General features: G+C 39.3%; 1 protein-coding gene across 8 annotated transcripts in view; it reads left to right on the top strand.

Moving 5' to 3' along the window:
* Window positions 1-24,882, top strand: part of DCUN1D4 (defective in cullin neddylation 1 domain containing 4) — a 90,717-nt gene that overhangs the window by 23,762 nt on the left and 42,073 nt on the right. For all 8 annotated transcript variants that reach the window (XM_066279836.1, XM_066279833.1, XM_066279835.1 and 5 more), the window contains 2 exons: window positions 18,719-18,833; window positions 21,615-21,706. In XM_066279836.1, the coding sequence (XP_066135933.1) occupies window positions 18,719-18,833; window positions 21,615-21,706 (207 nt within the window). The remainder of the gene's footprint in view (window positions 1-18,718; window positions 18,834-21,614; window positions 21,707-24,882) is intronic.

The following is a 24,882-nucleotide window of genomic DNA, read 5'->3' as shown; positions in this document are numbered from 1 at the left end:
CTAGTACTGCACATCTGACTCTGTAGACACAGCCCTTCCAGTCTTATATTTGTTTCCCAGGTGGTGGTGATGATGATGGCATATTTTTTCCCAAATACTGTACAAATGCACATCTGTATGTTTCTCTTCTGTTTGCCACTCAGATTGTCTTGGAGATCTTCTCATCGTAGCACATTTATAAGCATTTGCTTTCTTTTTTAATGAATGCCTAATTTTCTAATTCATGAATAGATCATAATATGTTTTTCTTGATATACATTTAAGTGTGTTTACTTTTAACTACTACCAATAATGCTGAAATAAAATTTTCAGCATTAATTTCAGTTTTAATAGTTAAGAAAGCACACCTCTTCTGTTTTGGGACAGTTTGTTGGTAGGCTTTGGAGATGTTTTTAAACTTAAGAGTTAGTGTAGTTTTGGTTTAAACTGAATCTTGTATTCATAAAGCCTTGAGTTGTCTTCCACTTAGCTGAGGTAAAACAATCTCTAAATTCTGAATCTTGTACATTATGTAGTTAACTTTGAACTTTGGATTTAAATGACTATGGTTACTATGGTAATTTCACATTTAAATATTTAATCTGAATGTGGCAATTTAGTAACTGGAAGTTATAATTAAGGATAATGAAAGTGGAAAGTGAATTTAATCTCATACCTCCTCTTTCACCCCCTGGAGACAATGGATGTGTCTGATGTTTGGTATATGACATGCTGGTGCAGTGCCTGATACCTTGTGAGTGCCTGTCAATGTCAGTTTCTCAGAGTTGTCAATTTCATTAACATTTTCTCCCTCTGGTTATAGCATCACTTGTGATTACATACTTGACAGAGTATACTTTAAAAATTAAACAACAGGCCCTGGCTGGTGACCCAGTCAGTAGAGTGTTGCCCAGTATATGGACGTCCTGGGTTCAATTCCCAGTCAGGGCACACAAGAGAAGCAACCATCTACTTCTCTGCCCTTCCCTATTCCTCTTATCTCCTCTTCCTGTCCTGCAGCTAGTGGCTTGATTGGTTTGAGTCATCTCTGAGCACTGAGGATAGCTTGGTTGGTCCAAGCGCCATCAGCCTCAGGTGCTAAAAATAACTCGGTTGATTGGAGCACTGGCCCCAGACAAGACTTGCTGGGTAGATCCAGTCGGGCACATGCAGGAGTCTGTCTCACTATCTTTCCTCCTCTCCCTTAAAAAACAAAAACAAAAAAAAACAACAAAGTCTATAATGTTTGGAAATCTGAGAAAGTTAATCATTGTAATGCCTGTTCTAATCTCTTGGCCCAACAATAGTTTGAGCAATAGCTATTACACAGTATATGGAAGAGCCAAATGCCAGTGCAAAGAGGCCAGTATTTTCCTGCTCTGCCTCCTTTACCACTTTTATTTGGTGCTTTCAGTCTTCCACCAAAAAAAAAATACCCCAAAACAAACAAAACAATGAGACAGACCGACTGACAGGCAGTTAATGTTGGAGAAGAAGCCTCAAATACTGGCAGTGTGTAAAAAAATGCAGAAGGGACAAAAATAAAATGATGAAGGAGGATGATAGATCTTAGAAGTCAATATTATTTAATGATAAAGGAAAGGCAGTTCTTTTTTGCCTTAAATAGTAGGATAAAGATGTGCATTCAGACACTAATAGTTTTATTCAAGCAAGCAAGTAATTCAATGATCTGTTCAAGAAAATGAAATCAAATATTAGGTACTGGTAAGGTGTCTTAAATTGCCATCTGTTTATCAACCCAAATTACTCTATCTTTGTGACATTGTTCAGTGAAAAGTGAGGTTGAAAAAGCTATCTAAAAGGTATTGAAGTGGCACAATGGATCATGTAAAATGTTATTAAGTGGAACAAAGCGATACGATATAACAAAGTCACTAAAATGAAAAATTAGTAAGATTTTTGTATTGGAACATGCATTTATACTAAGTTCAGAAATGTCAGAAGACGTCTCTAGTATCAAAGACCTCTCATTTGGAGAGGACTAGAAATTAGGTACACAATTTTACGTGTCTTATAGAAAATGAATCCTGCACAGGACTTTTTTTAACTTGAGGCTCATGAGCAAATGATTTTAAAAAATAGAGGCAGTGGAGCACCTACTGAGACAGCATTTATTGAGAATCACTTACTTAAAGTACCAAGACAAGTTGGATATGAGACAGTGTAGGGCCTTTGGTCTGATTCAGGTAAACTCAAGTTGCTCTGGGACCAAATATTAAGATAGCTATGTTGGAAAATGTTGGCAGTATTTCCAATTGTTTAATGTGGAAGGAATGACTATATTCATTCAGTATCTGATTTATTTGAAAATTTAGTTGGTTAATAGAAGAACTTATTTGTTCTCTTTAAACACTGAACCAAAAAAGAAAGAAACCAGAACTCAAGTCATAACCCTTGGGTAAAAAATATAAACAATTTTTATTGATTTCTTAAGAATCATATAAATATGAAAGCATCAACAAAGAGCTTCTAATGATGGGAGAGTTGGGAGGGTTTTCATTTACTGTTTTTAAAGTGTTTTTTATCATTGCTTTTCCTTGGTGATTGTTAGACAATGAAAACTTGTAGCTCTGATCATTTTTAATGAATTTCTGAATTCCTTAAAGTTTATTAGAAAGTTGCTTTTATTTGAAATGGCAATAAAAAAAGCCTTAATATAAATATTTTGCCTCTGCCTATAATGTCAGATTGTACTCAAGGTGATACTTCAAAGGGTTAAAATAGCTCATTCTTTGAAGCAGATAAACATTCCATAACATTTTTGTTTATATTATTTGCTTACTAAACTTAAAAAAATTTTATTTACCCTGGCCGGTTGGCTCAGTGGTAGAGCATCAGCCTGGCTTGTGGGAGTCCCAGGTTCGATTCCCAGCCAGGACACACAGGAGAAGCGCCCATCTGCTTCTCCACCCCTCCCCCTCTCCTAACTCTCTGTCTCTCTCTTCCCCTCCCGCAGCCAAGGCTCCACTGGAGCAAAGTTTGCCCGGGTGCTGAGTATGGCTCTGTGACCTCTGTCTCAGGCACTAGAATGGCTCTGATTGCGGCAGAGCAATGCCCCAAGATGGGCAGAGCATTGCCCCCTGGTGTGCGTGCCGGGGTGGATCACGGTCGGGCGCATGCGGGAGTCTGTCTGACTGCCTCCCTGTTTCCAGCTTCGGAAAAATACACACACACACACACACACACACACACACAAAATAATAATAATTTGGTCAACTAGAGCACATAGATTTAGAGAAAACATCTCCAGATCATTTTGACATTCAGTTATGTTGTTTACCCATCACCCAAAGTCAAATCGTCCTCTATAATCCTTCATTTGGTTTTCTTTATGCTCCTCCCCTCCAACCACCCCCACCCTCTCCTCCTTTTCCCTCTTCCTGGTAATCACTGCACTCTTATCTATGTCTATGAGTCTCAATTTTGTGTCCCACCTATGTATGGAATCATACAGTTCTTAGCTTTTTCTGATTTGCTTATTTCACTCAGTATAATGTTATCAAGGTCCATCCACGTTGTTGTAAATGATTCTATGTCATCATTTCTTATGGCTGAGTAGTATTCCATTGTATATATGTACCACATCTTCTTTATCCAATCTTCTATTAAAGGGCTTTTTTTAAAAAAATAAATTTTTATTAATTTTAATAGGGTGACATCAATAAATCAGGGTACATATATTCAAAGAAAACATGTCCAGGTTATCTTGTCATTCAATTCTGTTGCATACCCATCACCCAAAGTCAGATTGTCCTCCCTCATCTTCTATCTAGTTTTCTTTGTGTCCCTCCCCTTCCCCCTCCCCCTCTCCCTTCTTCCCTCCCCCCATCCCCCCGTAACCACCACTCTCTTGTCCATGTCTGTTATTCTCGTTTTTATGTCCCACCAATGTATGGAATCCTGCAGTTCTTGTTTTTTTTCTGATTTACTTATTTCACTCCATATAATGTCATCAAGATCCCACCATTTTCTTGTAAGTGATCCGATGTCATCATTTCTTATGGCTGAATAGTATACCATGGTGTATATGTGCCACATCTTCTTTATCCAGTCTTCTATTTTTTTTTTTTTTACAGTGATTAAAGCCTTTAAGCAAACTCTTGGCCAATACAGCAAGAGTCCGTAAAAGAGTAGTGTCCTTAACATGTTCACCAAGTCCAAGTTGGCCCCAACACCATGCCAAATCCCTGAAAAATGCAACCCGACCACAGTTCAGTCTGTTAGGAGCTGTCACAGGGAGCAGGAGTCCAGGACAAGTCCACCTCCAGGAAAAGTCCGCATGGCACTGGAATTGTCACCGTTCTATACTTTGCAGCTCACGTCCAGGTCCCAATGACCGCTGCTTCTAGCTGGTAATGATTCAGGTAGACTGGAAAAGCCATCTGCAGCATGTGTGGAGATGGAGCTTCTGTTTTTCTCTGCCTGGACAGATGAGACCAGTTTGCTTTTCCCTGGAGCTCTGCGACTGTGGCTTGGTAAAGAGAACCTTGGGATACACTAAGCTGGGAAAGAGAGCTCTAAATTAGGAGTAGGTCCCAGCCTGAAATATGAGTGGGGCATAGGGGGTAGGAGGAATAAAGGAAACACTATATATTAAACAAAGCAGCAGAAAAAAGGACTATCAACACCCACAACAGAGATCTTCGAGGGAAGAATAAAAAACCTGTCTATTCAGGCAAGACATAGTTAAGTGGCCCTTGTGCAAATGAGATCAGTTTACCTGCTTCTTGGAGAAATACCCTAGGCTTGTCCACAGTGTCGTAGATGGGGCCAACGGTCCTGGACCCTGAAGGGCTTTTTGGTTGTTTCCATGTCTTGGCCACAGTGAACGATGCTGCGGTGAACATGGGGCTGCATGTGTCTTTAGGTACCAATATTTTGAGTTTTGGGGGTATATACCCAGTAGAGGGATTGCTGGGTCATATGGTAGTTCTATTCTTAATTTTTTGAGGAACCACCATACTTTTCTTCATTAGTACATAATGGTTGTACTAATTTACATTCCCACCAACAGTGAATGAGGGTTCCTTTTTCTCCACAGCCTCTCCAACATTTGCTATTACCTGTCTTGTTGATAATAGCTAATCTAACAGGTGTGAAGTGATATCTCTTTTGCATTTCTCTAAAAGCGAGTGAAGATGAGCATCTTTTCATATATCTATTGGCCATTTGTTTTTTTGCTGGTGGTGGTATTTTTTTTTGTTTTTTTGATAGAGACAGAGAGAGAGAGAGGGATAGACAGGGACAGACAGACAGGAACGAAGAGATGAGAATCATCAATCATTAGTTTTTTGTTGTGCATTGTGACACCTTAGTTGTTCATTGATTGCTTTCTATATGTTCCTTGACCACGGGCCTCCAGCAGACCGAGTAACCCCTTGCTCGAGCAAGTGACCTTGGGTCCAAGCTAGTGAGCTTTTGCTCAAACCAGGTGAACCCGCGCTTAAGCTGGCGACATCGGGGTCTTGAACCTGGGTCCTCAGCATCCCAGTCCGACTCTCTATCCACTGTGCCACCGCCTGGTCAGTCTCTATTGGCCATTTGTATTTCTTCTTGGGAGAAGTGTCTGTTCATGTCCTCTTGCCATTTATTTTATTGGGTTGTTTGCTTGTTTGTTGTTGAGTTTTGTGAGTTCTTTATATATTTTGGATATTAGCCCCTTATTTGAGCTGTTCGAAAATATCATCTCCCATTTAATTGGCTGTCTATTTTGTTGTCAGTTTCTTTCACTGCGCAAAAGTTTTTTATTCTGATGTAGTCCCATTCATTTATCTTTGCCTTCACTTCCCTTGCCTTTGGAGTCAAATTCATAAAATGTTCTCTGTGGCCAAGGTCCATGTGTTTAGTACCTATGTTTTCTTCTATGTATTCTATTGTTTCAGATTTTATATTTAGATCTTTGATCCATAGTTGAGTTTCATTCTTTTGCATGTGACTTTCTAGTTTTCCCAGCACCATTTATTGAAGAGACTTTCTTTTCTCCCTTGTGTGTTTTTGGCTCCTTTGTCAAAGATGATTTGACCATATATGTATGTGGTTTTATTTCTGCGCTTTCTATTCTGTTCCATTGGTCTGAGTGTCTATTTTTCTGTAATACTATGCTGTTTTGATTATCATGGCTCTGTAGTATAATTTGAAGTCAGGTATTATAATGACCCCAGCTTCATTTTTTTCCCTTAGGATTACTTTGGCTATTCAGGGTTTTATGTTCCCATATAAATCTGATGATGTTTTGTTCCATTTCTTTAAAAAATGACATTGGAATTTTGAATGGAATTGCATTAAATTTGCTTTGGGTAATATGATTATTTTAACTATACTTATTCTTACTCTCCAAGAACAAAGAATATTTTTCCATTTCATTGTGTCTTTTTCAGTTTACTTTGACAATGCTTTGTAATTTTCATCATATAGGTCCTTTACATTCTTTGTTACATTTATTCCTAGGTATTTTATTTTTTTGTTGCAACCTTAAAAGGGATTATTTTTTTGAGTTCATTTTCTTAAGTTTCATTGTTGGCATTTAAAAAAGCAATAGATTTCTGTATGTTAATTTTGTATCCTGTGACCTTACTGTATTGGTTTATTGTTTCTAATAGTCTTTCTGTGGAGTCTTTGGGGTTTTCTATATACAGGATCATATCATCTGCAAAAATTGAAACCTTTACTTCTTCTTTTCCAATATGAATGCCTTTTTTTTCTTTGTCTTGTCTGATTGCTCTGGCTAGAACTTTAGTACTACTGAAGAGGAGTGGAGAGTGGGCAGCCTGGTCTTGTTCCTGATTTTAGAGGAAAAGTTTTCAGTTTTTGCTATTTAATATGATGTTAGCTGATGGTTTGTCATAAATGGCCTTTATTATGGTGAGGTATTTTTCTTCTATACCCATTTTGTTGAGTGTTTTAAACATAAAATGATGTTGTATGTTATCAAATGCCTTTTCTTCATCTATTGATAGGATCAATGGTTTTATTCTTTGTTTTGTTGATATGGTATATTATGTTGTTTTACATATGTTTAACCATTCTTGTGATTCTGGGATGAATCCCACTTGATCATGGTGAATTATTTTTTTAATGTGTTGTTGTATTCGGTTTGCTAGTATTTTGTTTAGGATTTTTGTAACTGGATTCATTAGAGATATTGGTCTGTAGTTTTCTTTTTTTGTGTTGCCCTTGCCAGGTTTTGGTATAAGGGTTATGTTGGCCTCATAAAATGTGTTTGGAAGAGTTGCTTCTTCAATTTTTTGGATGACTTTGAGTAGGTTGAGAACCACATCTTCTTTGAATGTTTGATAGAATTCACTAGTATAGCCGTCTGGCCCTGGACTTTTATTTTTGGGGAAGTTTTTGATAGTTGTTTCTATTTCCTCCCTGCTTATGGGTCTGTTCTAGGCTTTCAACTTCTTCATGATTCAGTCTAGGATGATTATATTGTTCTAGGAATTTATCCATTTCTTCTAGATTGTTAAATTTAGTGGCATATAGTTTTTCATAGTATTCTACAGTAATCCTTTGTATATCTATGATATCTGTGGTGATTTCTCCTCTTTCATTTTGGATTTTGTTTATATGAGAGTTGTTTACTTGGGCTCTCTTGTTTGTTCATATAAGCCTGTAATTATATGAACTTATCTCTTATTACTGCTTTTGCTGCATCCCAGAGATTCTGATATGTTGTGTTGTCATTTTCATTTGTCTGTATATATCTTTTGATTTCTGCTTTTATTTATTTATTTATTTATTTAATAATTTTATTTTTTTAATGGGGTGACATCAATAAATCAGGATACATATATTCAAAGATAACAAGTCCAGGTTATCTTGTCGTTCAATTATGTTGCATACCCATCATCCAAAGTCAGATTGTCCTCTGTCACCTTCTATCTTGTTTTCTTTGTGCCCCTCCCCCTCCCCCATTCCCTCTCCCATTCCCCTCTCCCCCCGTAACCATTGATAAGACATTCTTATCAATGTCTCTTAGTTTCACTTTTATGTCCCACCTACATATGGAATAATGCAGTTCCTGGTTTTTTCTGATTTACTTATTTCGCTTCGTATCATGTTATCAAGATCCCACCATTTTGCTGTAAATGATCCAATGTCATCATTTCTTATGGCTGAGTAGTATTCCATAGTGTATATGTGCCACATCTTCTTTATCCAGTCATCTATTGACGGGCTTTTTGGTTGTTTCCATGTCCTGGCCACTGTGAACAATGCTGTAATAAACATGGGGCTGCATGTGTCTTTACGTATCAATGTTTCTGAGTTTTTGGGGTATATACCCAGTAGAGGGATTGCTGGGTCATAAGGTAGTTCTATTTTCAGTTTTTTGAGGAACCACCATACTTTCTTCCATAATGGTTGTACTACTTTACATTCCCACCAACAGTGTATGAGGGTTCCTTTTTCTCCACAGCCTCTCCAACATTTGCTATTACCTGTCTTGCTAATAACAGCTAATCGAACAGGTGTGAGGTGGTATCTCATTGCCGTTTTGATTTGCATTTCTCTAATAGCTAAAGAAGATGAGCATCTTTTCATATATCTGTTGGCCATTTGTATTTCTTCCTGGGAGAAGTGTCTGTTCATGTCCTCTTCCCATTTTTTTATTGGATTGTTTGTTTGTTTGTTGTTGAGTTTTATGAGTTCTTTGTATATTTTGGATATTAGGCCCTCATCTGAGCTGTTGTTTGAAAATATCATTTCCCATTTAGTTGGCTGTCTGTTTATTTTGTTATCAGTTTCTCTTGCTGAGCAAAAACTTCTTAGTCTGATGTAGTCCCATTCATTAATTTTTGCCTTCACTTCTCTTGCCTTTGGAGTCAAATTCATAAAATGTTCTTTAAAACCCAGGTCCATGAGTTTAGTACTTATGTCTTCTTCTATGTACTTAATTGTTTCAGGTCTTATGTTTAGATCTTTGATCCATTTTGAGTTAATTTTTGTACAGGGGGAGAGACTGTAGTCCACTTTCATTCTTTTGAATGTGGCTTTCCAGTTTTCCCAGCACCATTTATTGAAGAGGCTTTCTTTTCTCCATTGTGTGTTGTTGGCCCCTTTATCAAAAATTATTTGACTATATATATGTGGTTTTATTTCTGGACTTTCTATTCTGTTCCATTGGTCTGAGTGTCTATTTTCCTGCCAATACCATGCTGTTTTGATTGTCATGGCCCTATAATATAGTTTGAAGTCAGGTATTGTAATGCCCCCAGCTTCATTCTTTTTCTTTAGGATTGCTTTGGCTATTCGGGGTTTTTTATAGTTCCATATAAATCTGATGATTTTTTGCTCTATTTCTTTAAAAAACGTCATTGGAAGTTTGATGGGAATTGCATTAAATTTGTATATTGCTTTGGGTAATATAGCCATCTTGATTATATTTATTCTTCCTAGCCAAGAACAAGGTATATTCTTCCATCTCATTATATCTTTTTCGATTTCCCTTAACAATGGTGTATAGTTTTCATTATATAAGTCCTTTACATTCTTTGTTATGTTTATTCCTAAGTATTTTATTTTTTTTGTTGCAATCGTGAAGGGGATTATTCTTTTGAGTTCCTTCTCAGTTGTTTCATTGTTGGTATATAGAAAGGGTATTGACTTCTGTATGTTAATTTTGTATCCTGCGACCTTACTGTATTGGCTTATTGTTTCTAGTAGTCTTTTTGTGGATTCTTTGGGGTTTTCGATGTATAGGATCATATCATCTGCAAAAAGTGATACCTTTACTTCTTCTTTTCCGATATGGATGCCTTTTATTTCTTTGTCTTGTCTGATTGCTCTGGCTAGAACCTCTAGTACCACATTAAATAAGAGTGGAGAGAGTGGACAACCCTGTCTTTTTCCTGATTTAAGGGGGAAAGCCTTCAGTTTAGTGCCATTTAATATGATGTTAGCTGATGGTTTATCATATATGGCCTTTATCATGTTGAAATATTTTCCTTCTATACCCATTTTGTTGAGAGTCTTAAACATAAAATTGTGTTGTATTTTATCGAAAGCCTTTTCTGCGTCTATTGATAAGATCATGTGGTTTTTGTTCTTTGTTTTGTTGATATGGTGTATTACGTTAACCGTTTTACGTATGTTGAACCATCCTTGAGATTCTGGGATGAATCCCACTTGATCATGATGTATTATTTTTTTAATATGTTGTTGTATTCGATTTGCTAGTATTTTGTTTAGTATTTTAGCATCTGTATTCATTAGAGATATTGGTCTGTAGTTTTCTTTTTTTGTGCCATCCTTGCCTGGTTTTGGTATGAGGGTTATGTTGGCCTCATAAAATGTGTTTGGAAGTATTGCTTCTTCTTCAATTTTTTGGAAGACTTTGAGTGATTTCTGCTTTTATTTCTTCTTTGACCTAGTCGTTTTTTAGAAGTATGTTGTTTAATTTCCACATTTTTGTGGGTTTGTTTACTTCTTTTTTGAAGTTGAATGCTAGTTTCAAAGCTCTATGGTCAGAGAATATGCTTGGTATAATTTCAGTCTTTCTGAATTTGTTGATGTTAGTATTGTGTCCCAACATATGGCCAATTCTTGAGAATGTAACCTGTACACTGGAGAAAAATGTATACTCTGACGTTTTGGGATGAAATGTCCTATAGATGTCTCATATCTAATTGTTCTAGTGTTTCATTTAAGGTCAATATTTCTTTACTAATTTTCTGTTTGGATGAACGATGTAGAGCTATCAGTGGTGTATTGAGGTCTCCAAGTATGATTGTATTTTTGTCGGTTTTTATTTTTAGATCAGTTAGTAGATGTCCTATATACCTTGGTGCTCCTTGGTTTGATGCATATATATTAAGAGGTGTTATGTGTTCTTGAGTCAGTGTTTCCTTTGTCATTATGAAATGATCATCTTTGTCTTATAGTCAGCATTGTTAGATATGTGTATAGCTACACCTCCTTTTCTTTGGATATTATTTGCTTGGAGAATCATTTTCCAGCCTTTCACTTTGAGTCTATTTTTATCCTTATAGCTTAGATGTGTTTCTTGAAGACAGCATACAGTTGGATTTTCTTTTTGATCCATTCTGCTACTCTGTGTCTTTTTATTGGTGAGTTCAATCCATTTACGTTTAATGTAATTATTGACACGTGAGGGTTTCCTATTGTCATTTTAAATAATGCTAATAGCTGTATTTATTGTTTGGTTCTTCTCTTTTGTTTTTCTGTCATTTGTTTTTATTTGGTTATATTCCATACTTCTTTTCTCTGTTTCTTCATTTTTTAAGCCATGTGTTTCAGTAGTGGTATTTTCAGGGGTGGTTATCATTAGGTAATTAAAATAATATATATCATATTCATTGTAGTCCATTATCTCATGAGTTCTGCACTCCATCCTCCTTTGTTACTGCTAATTTTTGTCTTCTCCCCTTTTTTGTTTTTATTGTCATAGATTATTCTTGTTTTTATTTTGGTCTTGTTGGAGCTTTAACTTGTGATTTTGTGTGTGTGTGTGTGTGTGTGTGTGTGTGTGTGTTTTGTTCTTTGTATCTGGTCAAATAACGCCCTTTAGTATTTCCTGAAGTGGGGATTTTCTGGTTATAAACTCTCTCATCTTCTCTATATCTGTGAATGTTTTTATTTCCCCTACATATTTGAAGGAAATCTTTGATGGATATAGTATTCTTGGCTGGAAGTTCCTCTCTTTCAGTACTTTAAATATTGGGGTCCACTCTCAGGCTTGCAGAGTTTCTGCTGAGAAATCTGATGATAACCTAATGGGCCTTCCTTTCTATGTTGTAGTCTTCTTTTCCCTGGCTGCCTTGAGGATTTTTTCTTTGTCATTGATTTGTGATAATTTCATTACGATGTGCCTTGGAGTAGATCTCTTTGAGTTAAGGTAATCAGTTTCTGTTTGTTTCTTGGATTTGAGGCTCTAATTCTTTCTACAGGCTTGGGAAATTCTCATTGATTATTTGTTTGAATATGTTCTCCATTCCTTTTCCTCTCTCTTCTCCTTCAGATATACCTGTTAACTCTTATATTGCTCTTTTCAGACAATTATTGTAGGGCTTTCTCACGTTTTTAAATTTGTGAGTTTCTCTCTTCTTCTCTCTGTAGTATCTCTAGTTGCTTGTCTTCTTCTATGTTAGTACTCTCTTCTTCTGTCTGGCCTGTTCTATTAGTTAAGCTTGTCATCTCATTTTTCAGTTCATGTATTGAGTTTTTTATCTCTGTTTGGTTCCTTTTTATAGCTTCAGTTTCCTTGAAATATTCTTTTTGTTCATTAAATTGTTTTTTGAGCTCACTAAATTGCCTTTTAGAGCTTTCTTGTATTTCACTGAGTATTTTTAGGACTTCAATTTTGAATTCCCTGTCATTTAACTCCAAGGTTTCCATGTAATTGAAATTTTTTTCTAGAGATTTTTTATCTATCTGAGCTACGTCTCTGTCTTTTGTATCCATGATATTTTATTTCTTTTTTCTTAATAGCATTTGAGAGTGGTATTGTTAATAACACTAATAAGAGATAATTAAGAAAGTAAAATAAAAGTTTAAAAATACAGTGAAAGAAATGAAAATTCTATAATGATAGTGGAACAAAAACTACAAAGAACAAGGAATAGAAATTAAGGAGAGATGACAAAATAGAGAAAAAATGTAGTCAGAAACAAGCAAAATGTCACAAAGAAAAATAGGCTGAAATATAATAATTTGATAAGTGATGATTGGATGAGAGTGGAAAAAAGAAGAAGAAAAAAAGGTAAAGGAGAAGAAACGAGAAGGGAGAATAAAGAGAAAGAGAGGACAAAAAATAGAATACAAAACAAAGAAAAAGAAAAAACAAAGAAAAAAAACCCCAGAAGTAAAGGTTTCTGAAACAAAACCCTCACAAAAAACAGGAATGAAAAATGTAACAACTGTGAATAATGTAGTTCAAAAGGAAAATAATAGAAAAAGAAAAAAGAAAGAAGTAAAAGTGACAAAAACCGTTAAAAAGTAATTTTTTTCCTGGTTTTGAGAGGTAGCTTCTTCCCTTTTTTTCAGCAGGTGCTACTGTACTACAAGTTTGCCTCTGCATGGCTCTTTGGCAGAGGTCTGCGGATGTCTCACTGTGGCAATGGCGTAGGCTGGGCCTCAGTCCCGTTGACAGGTGGGGCTTGTTAGGGCTTTGCAATTATCTGGCTCTAGTAATGGGAGTGCCAGTTTTCCGGGCACCTGTTCGCATGTCCCTCCCATGGGAGCTAGCAGCCTGGAGACTTAGTTGTGGGGTCCACCTCAGCCACTGTCTCGCAGCAAGGGAATCTATGCACAGCCAGGTCCCCCCTCAGTACTGCTCAAAGCACAGTTCTGGGGAAGGCAGTGGGAACCAGAGCCACTAGCATGGGCACGCAGGGCAAGGCACAGACCAAGGGCCAAGTTCCTTTATGTTACACACAGGCAAAATTCTATGGGCCAGCGGGCTTTTCTGGCATGGCTCAGCATGCCCTAGTTTTGATCTCTATGGGCTTTTCCCATTTGCCCTGCTTGGTAGCTGGGGACAGGCCACGTATGTGTCCAGCTCCCACAACTACACACAGACAGTTGCAGCCACCGTTCAGGCGCCCAGCCCTGGCATTCTCAGGCCAAGGGTCCTGGCCCATGTGCATGCCCGGCGCTGGAGATCGTGGAGCTGGTAATGCCCAAAGATCCTGGTGCCCTCACAGGTACCCAGTGCTGGGGATTGTGGAGTGGGGAGTGCTCAAAAATGCTGGTGTTACTGCAGATGCCCAGCGTTGTTAATCTCAGGCAAAGCACCTCAGCCTGCACTCTGCTCGCTCCCCATGCTGGTGATGCTAGGGGTAGTCGCTAGCGCTTCTGGGAATACACAAAGATGCTTGCGCCGGCCCACGCAGGCACCCGTGCTGGTAATTTTAGGTGGATCCCACCACCTGTGTGCGCGCCCAGTGTCGGTGATCTCAGGTAGAGCCAGTGTGATCTTTCCTTTGTTTGGGCGCCCACCCTTCCTCTGCTCCATCCCTATTAGTTCAGCCTCTCCTCTTTGCTGGGCTCCAAACAAAAGTGCCTCTACTTCAGATTAGCACGGAAAGCGAAATGCTCCATCATCTGTTTTATATATTCAGCCACTTTTTCACCCAGTCATACCTTTGTCTGGTGTGTGTAAATTTTGGGTGCTCCTAATTTTTTTTCTCTCTGTATTTAGTTGTTAAATTTGTCTAAATTTCAAGGGGAGAGATTAGGAGTATTTCTCATGCCACTATTTCTCTGCCATCACTCTAAACTTTTTTTAAAGATAGTTTAATTGAAGTAGATTAGGATACAAGTTCTGAGTCAATAAAGTCTAAATTTAACTATATAAATAAATACAAATTTTTAAAACCTATTCACTTAGACTTAACTATTTTTATTATAAAAAGACATCAGAGTTATTTTAAGAAACAAACATTCTAGACTATATGTTTTTAAAAATTCTGCCTGGTAAGAAACTTAAAATCAACTGCTTGTTTACTGAGAAATGGGAAAATCTGAAGTTGCAATATATTATCTATTCATAAGTGCTTTAAATCCCTGGAAACGTACTGGTGTTTTAGCAGAACTTGATTTACACATATTTTAGGAACACATTTATTCAACAAACATTTATCTAGATTCTGCTATAGTGCTGTCAGTGTATATATCTTATTGTTGCTGCACTATGATACATTATTAGCTAATGTGTATTACAGGTAACCCAAATGGGGCCCTGCAAACCAAGGTGTACCTTTGTATGCACACTTAAAAACCCTCATTGTGGCTTTGCTCAGGTAGGATCCTTGGAGCCATGTTGGGGTAGAGGGTTTGGGGCAAACAAGCCTTGAATTGTGTTTTCTCTGTATTTTGTTTATTTGGTTCACATTGGCAAATTATTTTAAGTAAACTTAGTTTTCCACAACCTTAAAAAATGGCTTTTTATGTAGTCTAAAACTTTTCACCATCATGAGTTGTAGGGGTCTGCCTGAGTAGCTATGTCCTTTGCACGATCACTGGGTATTGAATTTAACTCATTCTTCCTGTGAGGTGGGGTGAGGGCCAGTGAGCCGGGGTGCCTCCTGTGAGGGGCAGCAGAAAGGCAAACAGACACGGTTTCTTTGTGAAAGCCAGCCCCATAACAACCCCTCGCTCATACAGACCATTATTAGAGAGATCTAAACAGAAGCAATGGTTCTTAGCTAGAAGATAAAAATGCAGAATAAAAGAAAGAATAAAATGACACATTTAGGATAATCTGGGGCTCAAATTTTGAATAACTTTTATACAGACACAAGAAAAAATGACATTACATTTTTTAATAGAAAGCATCATCAATAAGGAAGTAGGGAAAGTTGAAAAAGTTGGTTAACAAGGTGTTTGTGTTTAACAAGAGCACAGTGCTTTTGACAAGTAGGATTCAGTGAAAGCCTGACATTACACCAGTGTTTCTGTGAAGAAGCAGATAGGGAGGAGCTACTGGACTAACCTTTATTGGTGACTGTTGGTAAAGACATTATTTAAAATAGTGTTCATCTTCCCGTGGGCTGAGGAGAGAAGTGCATTTTCCTTTGTGTTCTGCCAACACTGGTGGAGGCAACTGCCAGACCCAATGCCCAAAACCAAACCATGACCGATCCTGGAAGAAAATGTCTTTCCTTCCCATGTGCACATCCGAGGCAGGAGAAGCAAACCTGGGTGTGTAAGGCAGACTCATTTCTGAGCAGTGTCACAGGCTTTTCAGCTCTATAGGGTGTACTTTTTCATTTTGCAAGGCCCACCCCAAGGCACCAATGGACAAGAATAAGTCTTTTTCTTGTGTGTTGGCAGTCTGCAAATGCTTGGATTATTCTGCAACTTTTGGGACCCTTTTGAATGCTTTAGTGTTTATAAACAGGACCACCATTTCAAAGGGAAGATGAATGAGGTGCTTGTTACTGGTGGGCAACACTTTTCTCTGGCTCATTCTTTTCCATTTCTTGCTGCTGTTGTGGGGCAACAAGAAATATGTGTCTCAGAAGAACCCTCTACTCCCTGCCCCACCCTTGGGAAGGACAGAGCCTGGTTGGGTTCCCAGGAAGGAAGTGTACTAAGATACTAAGAGAGTTGTCTTTTTTTTGCCCTGTTTGGGGTCTGCATCTGTGCTGAAGAAGCTAGCAGGACCTTGTCCAGTCCCTGGCACTGGGCACAGACCTCATTCAGGCTATAGTCTTGTTTTATAACAGCATAGTGCTTTTGGTTGGTATTTCTTTTTTTTTTTTTTTCATTTTTCTGAAGCTGGAAACAGGGAGAGACAGTCAGACAGACTCCCGCATGCGCCCTACCGGGATCCACCCGGCACGCCCACCATGGGGCTACGCTCTGCCCACCAGGGGGCGATGCTCTGCCCATCCTGGGCGTCGCCATGTTGCGACCAGAGCCACTCTAGCGCCTGAGGCAGAGGCCACAGAGCCATCCCCAGCGCCCGGGCCATCTTTGCTCCAATGGAGCCTTGGCTGCGGGAGGGGAAGAGAGAGACAGAGAGGAAAGTGCGGCGGAGGGGTGGAGAAGCAAATGGGCGCTTCTCCTGTGTGCCCTGGCCGGGAATCGAACCCAGGTCCTCCACACGCTAGGCCGACGCTCTACCACTGAGCCAACCGGCCAGGGCGGTTGGTATTTCTTGAAGCAGTTACCCTGGTAACTTAGCACAATGGTGTTAGCCTAGTGTATATAAACTAGGATTTGAGTTCTAGTCCTGACCATTGCTCTTACCAGGGTTGTGACTATTAGCTACTGACAACTCTCCCTGCCTTTCAAACAGCTTTTTAGAAAGACTTGTCCACGTTTGGTATGTCACTCCCTCACCTCACATCTTTCCCGGCCCACTGCAAGTCCGCTGCTGCCGTCAGCAACCCATTGCTCCTGGACTTGATTGGGAAATTCGGGGTGTGCTTTCACTGCTTTCTCTGTGTGCAGCAGACGATGCCCTCCTTGCAGCACTCTTTTCCTTTGACTTCTAGGACCTGACCCTGCCAAGGTTTTCGACCTACCCGGGTTTTTACCTTCTTTTCCCAGCCCCTTGATTGTCCGCAGTCCCCAAGGCCTCGTCCTGCTTCTCTGAGCAGCTCAGCCTCTGCCGGGGGGTCTAGTGGAGGCGGCAGTGAGCAGCGGCAGAGAGCTTGGGCCTGGCTGCCGCGCTGCTTGGGTTTGACTCTTGACTTCACCTACTGCTTTCCATGAGTCATCTGATTTCTCTGGTTTAGTCTCTTCATTTGTAAAATGAGAATGCTGACAATTTCTACGTTGTAGGGTTGTGAGGATCCAGTGAGCACCGAGGTCCAGCATGAGCTCTACAGCCATACCTCCATTATATCACTGGGAGCATGTTTCTTTATATCCCCAACATCTGTTCACACACAGTGCTTGGCACCTATTGCGTGGATTTTTTTTTCTCATAAAACTCCTGAGAGGTAGCACAGTTCTCATACTTAAAATGACACACCACAGACCCAGAATACGTTCGTGATTGACCAAGTCACATTGTTAGGTCAAGAGCGGGAACTCATTCATTAAAGGCAAATCCTCAATCCCAGTATGCCTTTATGTTGAGAGTCAGGGCCTCTACCAATGGAACAGTGGCAGGGTAAGGCTTGTGGCCAGAATTTACCCCTTCACACTTCCGAGACCTTGCAGAGCCACTCAGATGCCTGAGCCTTAGTTTTTCCATCTGTTAAGTAGGGATAATTATCTCTGCCCTGCTGTCATTCAGTTATTGACATAAAAATCTACTAATACTTGTATTAAATGGGGTGTTTTAATTATCTTGTAATTGTCTGGTAGTTTATAATCGTTAATACGGTCTGAAGTGAGACTGTCAGGGTTTGAATTCCAATTTTGCCACCCACCTAACTCCCTGCCTCCGTTTTCTCATCTGCATAGGCAGTAATGATGGTTCTTTTTTCATGAGCTTGTTATGAGGTTAAGAGGTTGAGTTAATACATATAAGAGTTGAGAAGGGGACCTGGCTCATATATAGTAAGGTCTCAATAAGTGTTCCATGCTCTTGTCTGTTGTTATTACAATTTAATTTAATTTTTAAAATTATTTTTTTACCAAATGAAAGGTATGCTTCTGAAAACCCTGAGTGAAAGTGGAAAAAAAATTTTTTTAGGTGGCAGAAATAAACTAAAGATTATTATGGAAATTTTGCTCATGATCATGTCAGGCTTCTTCCCCAGAAATCCAACAATCTAAATCCTGTTACTTATTTCTTTAGTTTTCTGAACTCCATACCAGCTGTCTCTTAAAGCTTAAGAATGTGGGGGCTGTTATGCTTGTGTGCGTTCTGATGCAGGGTGTCCCGTTGAACCGGCCTTCCCTAGTGATGTGCATGCATGCGGCAGCAGTCCAGTTCCTTCTGAAGGAACATGGGTTGACATGCAAGAGAAGCTGAAAGCTTAGGTGGTTTATCTTAATATCAATTTTTGGAGGCTACACTGAAATTATGATAACCTCTATTTCTGGTATGGTTTTTTTTTGGGGGGGGGGGAGTATTAACTTGTGTCATTGCTAGGTTTATTCTTGACTAGAACATTTTCTCAAAGAGAAACTAAAAACCATTATTTTCACCTCATAGCATTTACAGAACATGTAAAGTCTTTACCAGACCAGCCACACAAGTTTCTGATTTGGTGGGGGCGTTTCTGTGCAAGTGCTGGGAGGTGCCGTGCCCTGACCCCATGCCTTACCCCCGCGCCCTCTGCCTGTCCCGCAGGAAGCCTGCGTGCCTGTGGCCCCTCGGACTGCTTTAGTAAGGCCATGCCGCCGCGGAAAAAGAGAAGACCCGCCTCCGGGGATGACTTATCTGCCAAGAAGAGCAGACATGAGAGGTATGTCCCCACAGGAGACAGAACTGACGACAGAAGCACCGGAGAGGCACGGTTCTGCCTACTCCCCTGTGGGTCTTCTCTGTGTAGACACTACTGGAGCATGGTTTTGGTTTTGCCAGGCAAACTCTCAAAGTGTAATTATTTCATGTCTCTTAATTTGATGCGTGGGTTTATAACACGAAAACACATTAGTTAGTTTGAGTTCTTAGAATTTAAGTTTTATCTTAGCCACCAATCTGCCAAAACTAGTGTAGGGTTTCTTTCTTTCCTTTTCATGGGCTTGCTGCCTGTGCGTGTTGACCACAGGATTGGTGTGTGTTCGCACTAAATGCCATCACAGGAATCCGTAACTGCCTCTGCAGGGGACCGGGGTCCGTGGCTGTGAGGGCTGCCTGTGCCTGTGCTCTTAGCCTGCCGTGAGTGTTAGCTGAGCCGAGGTTTCTTTGCAGAAGAGTGAGCATTTGTTAGAAACAGATTTGTTAGAAAATTTGTTTAAACCACTTCTCTTTAAGACTAGTGAACTGTGAATTTTGGTAGCTCCAAAGGTTTGTAGATTTGTTTATTTTAGGCATCTTGATTATTTCCTCATGATTTTTAATGTCATTTTTTCCTTCTCTTTTTTTTTAAACAATGAACAAATTCTATCTCCTTTTATGTTAGCTCTGTGGGTCTCTTCACGAAGGGGCCTGAATTTGTACATCTATAAATCAAGGAGATTAGATGAGATTTCTGTTTCTTGCTGTGATACTTAATATGCTACAACTCAGCTGGAGAGATAGGGAGGTAGACTGAAAATGCGCAAATAATGTCACTGTTTGTATCCCAAATAAGTAGGAAATACAATATTACTTAAAAGAAGATAGCAGTGATTTAGAAAATAATCACCAGCAATGTTTAGACCAGTGCTTTTTGGCATTAAGAGGCCAGGTTACTTTCTACTTCCTTGGCAGTGTAGATTTGATATCGGGGAATTACTCCATTTTAATAATCACATAGCATGTTGTGACTGTATGTAGTGTTTATTATTTTTTCCACCACTGTCTAATATAATTAAGTATGCTAAAGCATTTCCGTGGTCACCCAAGGGAGAGGGAGCTATAGCATTATCTGAGTTTCATTTTTAGTCTTTCTATATATTTTTAAATAACTTTTTACATATTATAGTGTTCATCCATTTTGAGTGTACAAATTCAGTGGTCTTTACGAAGTCGTTAGAGTTTGTATAACTATCACTACAGACCAGTTTTAGAAGACTTCTGTCACCTCAGTTAGGTCCTAGATGCCCATTCACATTCGTTCCCTGTTCTCATCCCCAGTCCTAGGCAACCATGAATCTACTTTCTAGCTCTTACAGATTTGCTTTTTCTGGTCATTTTATCTCACTTAGATAAATGTTTTTTTGTGTTTATCATGTTATATAGCCTATATCAGTTTTTTTTTTCTTTTACTGGCTGAATGGTATTCCATTATTCTTTTTCATGTATTTAAGCGATTCAAGCATGACAGTGTTGTATATAGGTCTCTAGGTTATTGACCAGTTAAAGACTTTGAGCTGAGCTGAGATAGGAATATTCAGGCCCTGGATAGGAGCATATCTGTTTGAACCCTAGGAAAGTATCTGCCTTTGTTTCTAGGTATTATGACCACCTTTTATTTAAGAAATACAAAACTGGTGGTTTACATTTTCAATATCTTACCACCCTATAACCATGGCTTTTTTTTTTTTTTTTTAGTATTGAAACTCAGAATTTCTAATCATATGTATATACAGATATTATTCTGGTGAATGTGCAGGTCATGAATAAATGCTCATTAAAAAAGAATTATATATGATTTTTATATACTATGATGGTAAATTAAAATTATAATAAGTGTTTATATATAACTAGGGAATTTATATATGAATAAAGGATAAGAAAAATGTATACTTATAGTTTTTTTAATCTAAATTACTGTTTGTAAAAATACTGTCTGCTCTCCTGTCCCCACATAGAGACAACGTCAGCCCTCAGCCCAGGTTGTTATGAAGACATTCCTGCCAAAGGTCACGGTGTTGTTGGAAGGAGGCTCTGTGCTTCCTGATTTTGTTCTTCAGCTAGTGCTGGCTGTTTCCACAGTCCTAGGAGTTGTAGGCAATGGCAGAAGCTAGGATATCTCTGTACTTCTCTCTCCTGAGGGTTTTAAAGTTAACCTAATCAAGAAACATCCACGAGACTTTATGTGATCCAAATGAATACCTGATTTTATTTTTCATGGAAGCTTGAATAGTTTAATGTTTCTTTTTATTAGTGTTTCCTTCAGGTGTGTAATACTGACAGGTTCTTCCTTAGACTGTGCTCTGCGCCTAACCTGACACTCATAAGACACAGAAGTCAGGAGCACTTAATGTGAGCCATGAGTGAGTTCCAGGGTCATCAATTGAAGAAAACACTGTAGACATTTCTTGCTGTATCTCAGTATCATTCTGTAGTTAGTTCTGGCAAGTGAGGGGGAAGGGGGTCTATCTAATACCTGTTCTGTTCAGTTTTTACTGATTATTCATTAATCAGAGAAAAACCTGTATTTAGTGCTTACCACTTAATTCTATATTGGGTGTGACTTGTTTGAAACTAGTTATAAAAGCTGAAGCTTCAAATGCAGGAGGGAAAATACTTAAAATATATTTGAAATGCCAATTCACTAGATGTATGGTTTTGGTAAATGAATAAAATCTATCTGCCACTTAAAAAGAACTCAGAATCTTTACTTTAAATAACTTAAAACTGCTTTCTCAATTTCTAGCATGTATAGAAAATATGATTCAACTAGAATAAAGACTGAAGAAGAAGCTTTTTCAAGTAAGAGGTGCTTAGAGTGGTTCTATGAATATGCAGGTAGGTAATCATTTATGTCATCTAAGACTGATCCTCATGAAAATGGGGACTACCTTAGAGGAGATTAGGAAATTAAAAAATCTATACTTTGCGAATTTGGTGTGTATATATGTGTCCCCGTTTGAGGGAGAGAACATCGTTGAAACAATCACTGAATGTCCTATTTATAGCCAGCAGCTAAGCCAATGAATTCAGAACACTAGAAGTGAACTGAAAAGATGAAATGCACTTGGGAGAAATACTTTGGATTGCTAGGAAACCTATTTCACATGCTGGTAATGGGTAATTATTTGGTTTACACATTGATGTTAAAATAAGCTTTGCTGCTTTGAACTTTCATGTCGTGCAACAGAGTTCCTTATATTAAGTGTCTTTATTTTGAAAGATCATTTGACAGAAAAGGTGTGTTTTGTCATTTAAATGTGTTAAATTCAGTCCCATTTTTTCAACTTACTATAATTGGTTGGATAATGTAATACTGAAAACTAGGCTTTGGTTGTTATCGTGGCTGTGTGTGCTATAAAAGGGAAAAGGAAATTTTTCAGACAGGTTTGAGCTGGATGTCTTTTACCTTTCCTTTTCCCTAATGGATTGTCTATCAATTTGACTATCCCAGCATCCTTTAAAACAATGTTCCTGTCATCAGTCTACCTCCACCCCGCCCCACCTCACTTAAAGATCCCTGTTGCCTACAGGAATAAAGAGCTAATTCCCTGCCATCCCTTTGTCTGGAGTGCCTTTCTCCAATTTTCCATCTGACAAGATGCTGTACAACTTTAAAGCCCTCTGATTAGCTGAATAGCCTTTGTACTTCTCCAGGACATTGTTCATAACTATGTAGTTCTAATACAGGGGTCCCCAAACTACGGCCCGTGGGCCACATTGCGGCCTCCTGAGGCCATTTATCCGGCACCCGCCCGCACTTCCGGAAGGGACACCTCTTTCATTGGTGGTCAGTGAGAGGAGCATAGTTCCTATTGAAATACTGGTCAGTTTGTTGATTTAAATTTACTTGTTCTTTATTTTAAATATTGTATTTGTTCCCGTTTTGTTTTTTTACTTTAAAATAAGATATGTACAGTGTGCATAGGGATTTGTTCATAGTTTGTTGGGTTTTTTTTATTACAGAGACAGAGAGAGAGTCAGAGAGAGGGATAGATAGGGACAGACAGACAGGATGGGCATTCAGCAGACCAAGTAACCCCTTGCTTGAGCCAGCAACCTTGGGTCCAAGCTGGTGAGCTTTGCTCAAACCAGATGAGCCCGCGCTCAAGCTAGCGACCTCAGGGTCTCGAACCTGGGTCCTCCGCATCCCAGTCCGACGCTCTATCCACTGCGCCACCACCTAGTCAGGCCATAGTTTTTTTTACAGTCCGGCCCTCCAACGGTCTGAGGGACAGTGAACTAGTCCCCTGTATAAAAAGTTTGAGGATCCTGTTCTAATACCATCTCCTGGATGTCAAAGTGAGGATTTCTCCCATGGCCTGATCTTGCCATTTCCCCCCACCCTACCCTTTTTCTATAAGCACCTTGCCCCGTTTGGCCATAGAGATTGTTCCAGGGGCTGACAGGCAGTCCAGGCCAGGCCAGTCAGATAAAATTTTGTGGGATTATCAGGAAACTGGGAGAAGAATCTTCCTCTTCCTGGGTGGACTTGAAGAGTTGCAGCCCTGATTCCTGTAGTTCAGTGCTGGTCACCCTAGTCCCTACCGCCCACTAGTGAGCGTTCCAGCTTTCATAGTGGCAGTAGCAGAGCAACCAAAGTATAAATAAAAAGATAGATTTAACTATAGTAAGTTGTTTTATAAAGATTTATTCTGCCAAATTTAGCAAAAATCCGACATAAAGTACTTGGTAAGTAATTCTTATTATATGCTTTAACTTGCTGTAACTCTGCTTTATAAATTTTATAAAGTAAAGTTACTTCCCTACTTTATAAATCACCATTACTGTGGAACCAGTGAGTGGTTAGAAAATTTTACTACTAACAGAGATACAAAAGTGGGCGGTAGGTATAAAAAGGTTGACTACCCCTGCTGTAGTTCATTGGGTTTTTGTGAGCCTCCCCATCATTTCTTGAACTAGTTTGAACTGGATTTTGTTTGCAGAGTATAAACACTAGTACAAACACTTACATGGTATTAGAATGTATGTTTTCACATTTATGTCATAAGAACAGGAATCTCTTGAAAGCATTTATTTTGTCTTCCGAGTAAAAGGGTTGGACACTTTTCCAGGTGTTCAGTACGTGACTGCTAAACGAGTTAGGAGTTCTCTCATGTTTGTATCACTGTGACTATGAAGAGCTTTTACTTTCTTCTTGGCTCACATTTATTGTTATGAAATTATAAAAGGGAAATTTTAAACATAAAAGGAACACTTAATCCCACCATTGTAGCACAGCTATTTGGATTTTTTTTGTGTCTTCTTTTATAAGTAAGCATAAAATTTTCCATAGCATAAGCTACACTTTTGTTTTCTTTTTTCTTTTTTTTGTTTTGTATTTTTCTGAAGTTGGAAACGGGAGGCAGTCAGACAAACTCCCGCATGCGCCCGACCGGGATCCACCCAGCATGACCGCCAGGGGGCGATGCTCTGCCCATCTGGGGCATCGCTCTGTTGTGACCAGAGCCATACTAGCGCCTGAGGCAGAGGCCACAGAGCCATCCTCAGCACCCGGGCCAACTTTGCTCCAATGGAGCCTTGGCTGCGGGAGGGGAAGAGAGAGACAGAGAGGAAGGAGAGGGGGAGGGGTGGAGAAGCAGATGGGCGCTCCTCCTGTGTGTCCTGGCTGGGAATTGAACCCGGGACTGCTGCACGCCAGGCTGATGCTCTACCACTGAGCCAACTGGCCAGGGCTTTGTTTTCCTTAAAAGAGAGCAGGCGCCTGACCAGGCGGTGGCGCAGTGGATAGAGCGTCGGATTGGGATGCGGAGGACCCAGGTTCGAGACCCCGAGGTTGCCAGCTTGAGCGCAGGCTCATCTGGCTTGAGAAAAAAGCTCACCAGCTTGGATCCAAGGTCGCTGGCTCGAGCAAGAGGTTACTCAGTCTGCTGAAGGTCCATAGTCAAGGCACATATGAGAAAGCAATCAATGAACAACTAAAGTGTTGCAATGAAAAACTGATGATTGATGCTTCTCATCTCTCTCTGTTCCTGTCTGTCTGTCCCTATCTA

The sequence above is a fragment of the Saccopteryx bilineata genome, chromosome 5, assembly GCF_036850765.1.
Source record: "Saccopteryx bilineata isolate mSacBil1 chromosome 5, mSacBil1_pri_phased_curated, whole genome shotgun sequence".
Taxonomy (NCBI): Eukaryota; Metazoa; Chordata; class Mammalia; order Chiroptera; family Emballonuridae; genus Saccopteryx; species Saccopteryx bilineata.
This window is presented reverse-complemented; position numbering and strand designations above follow the sequence as displayed.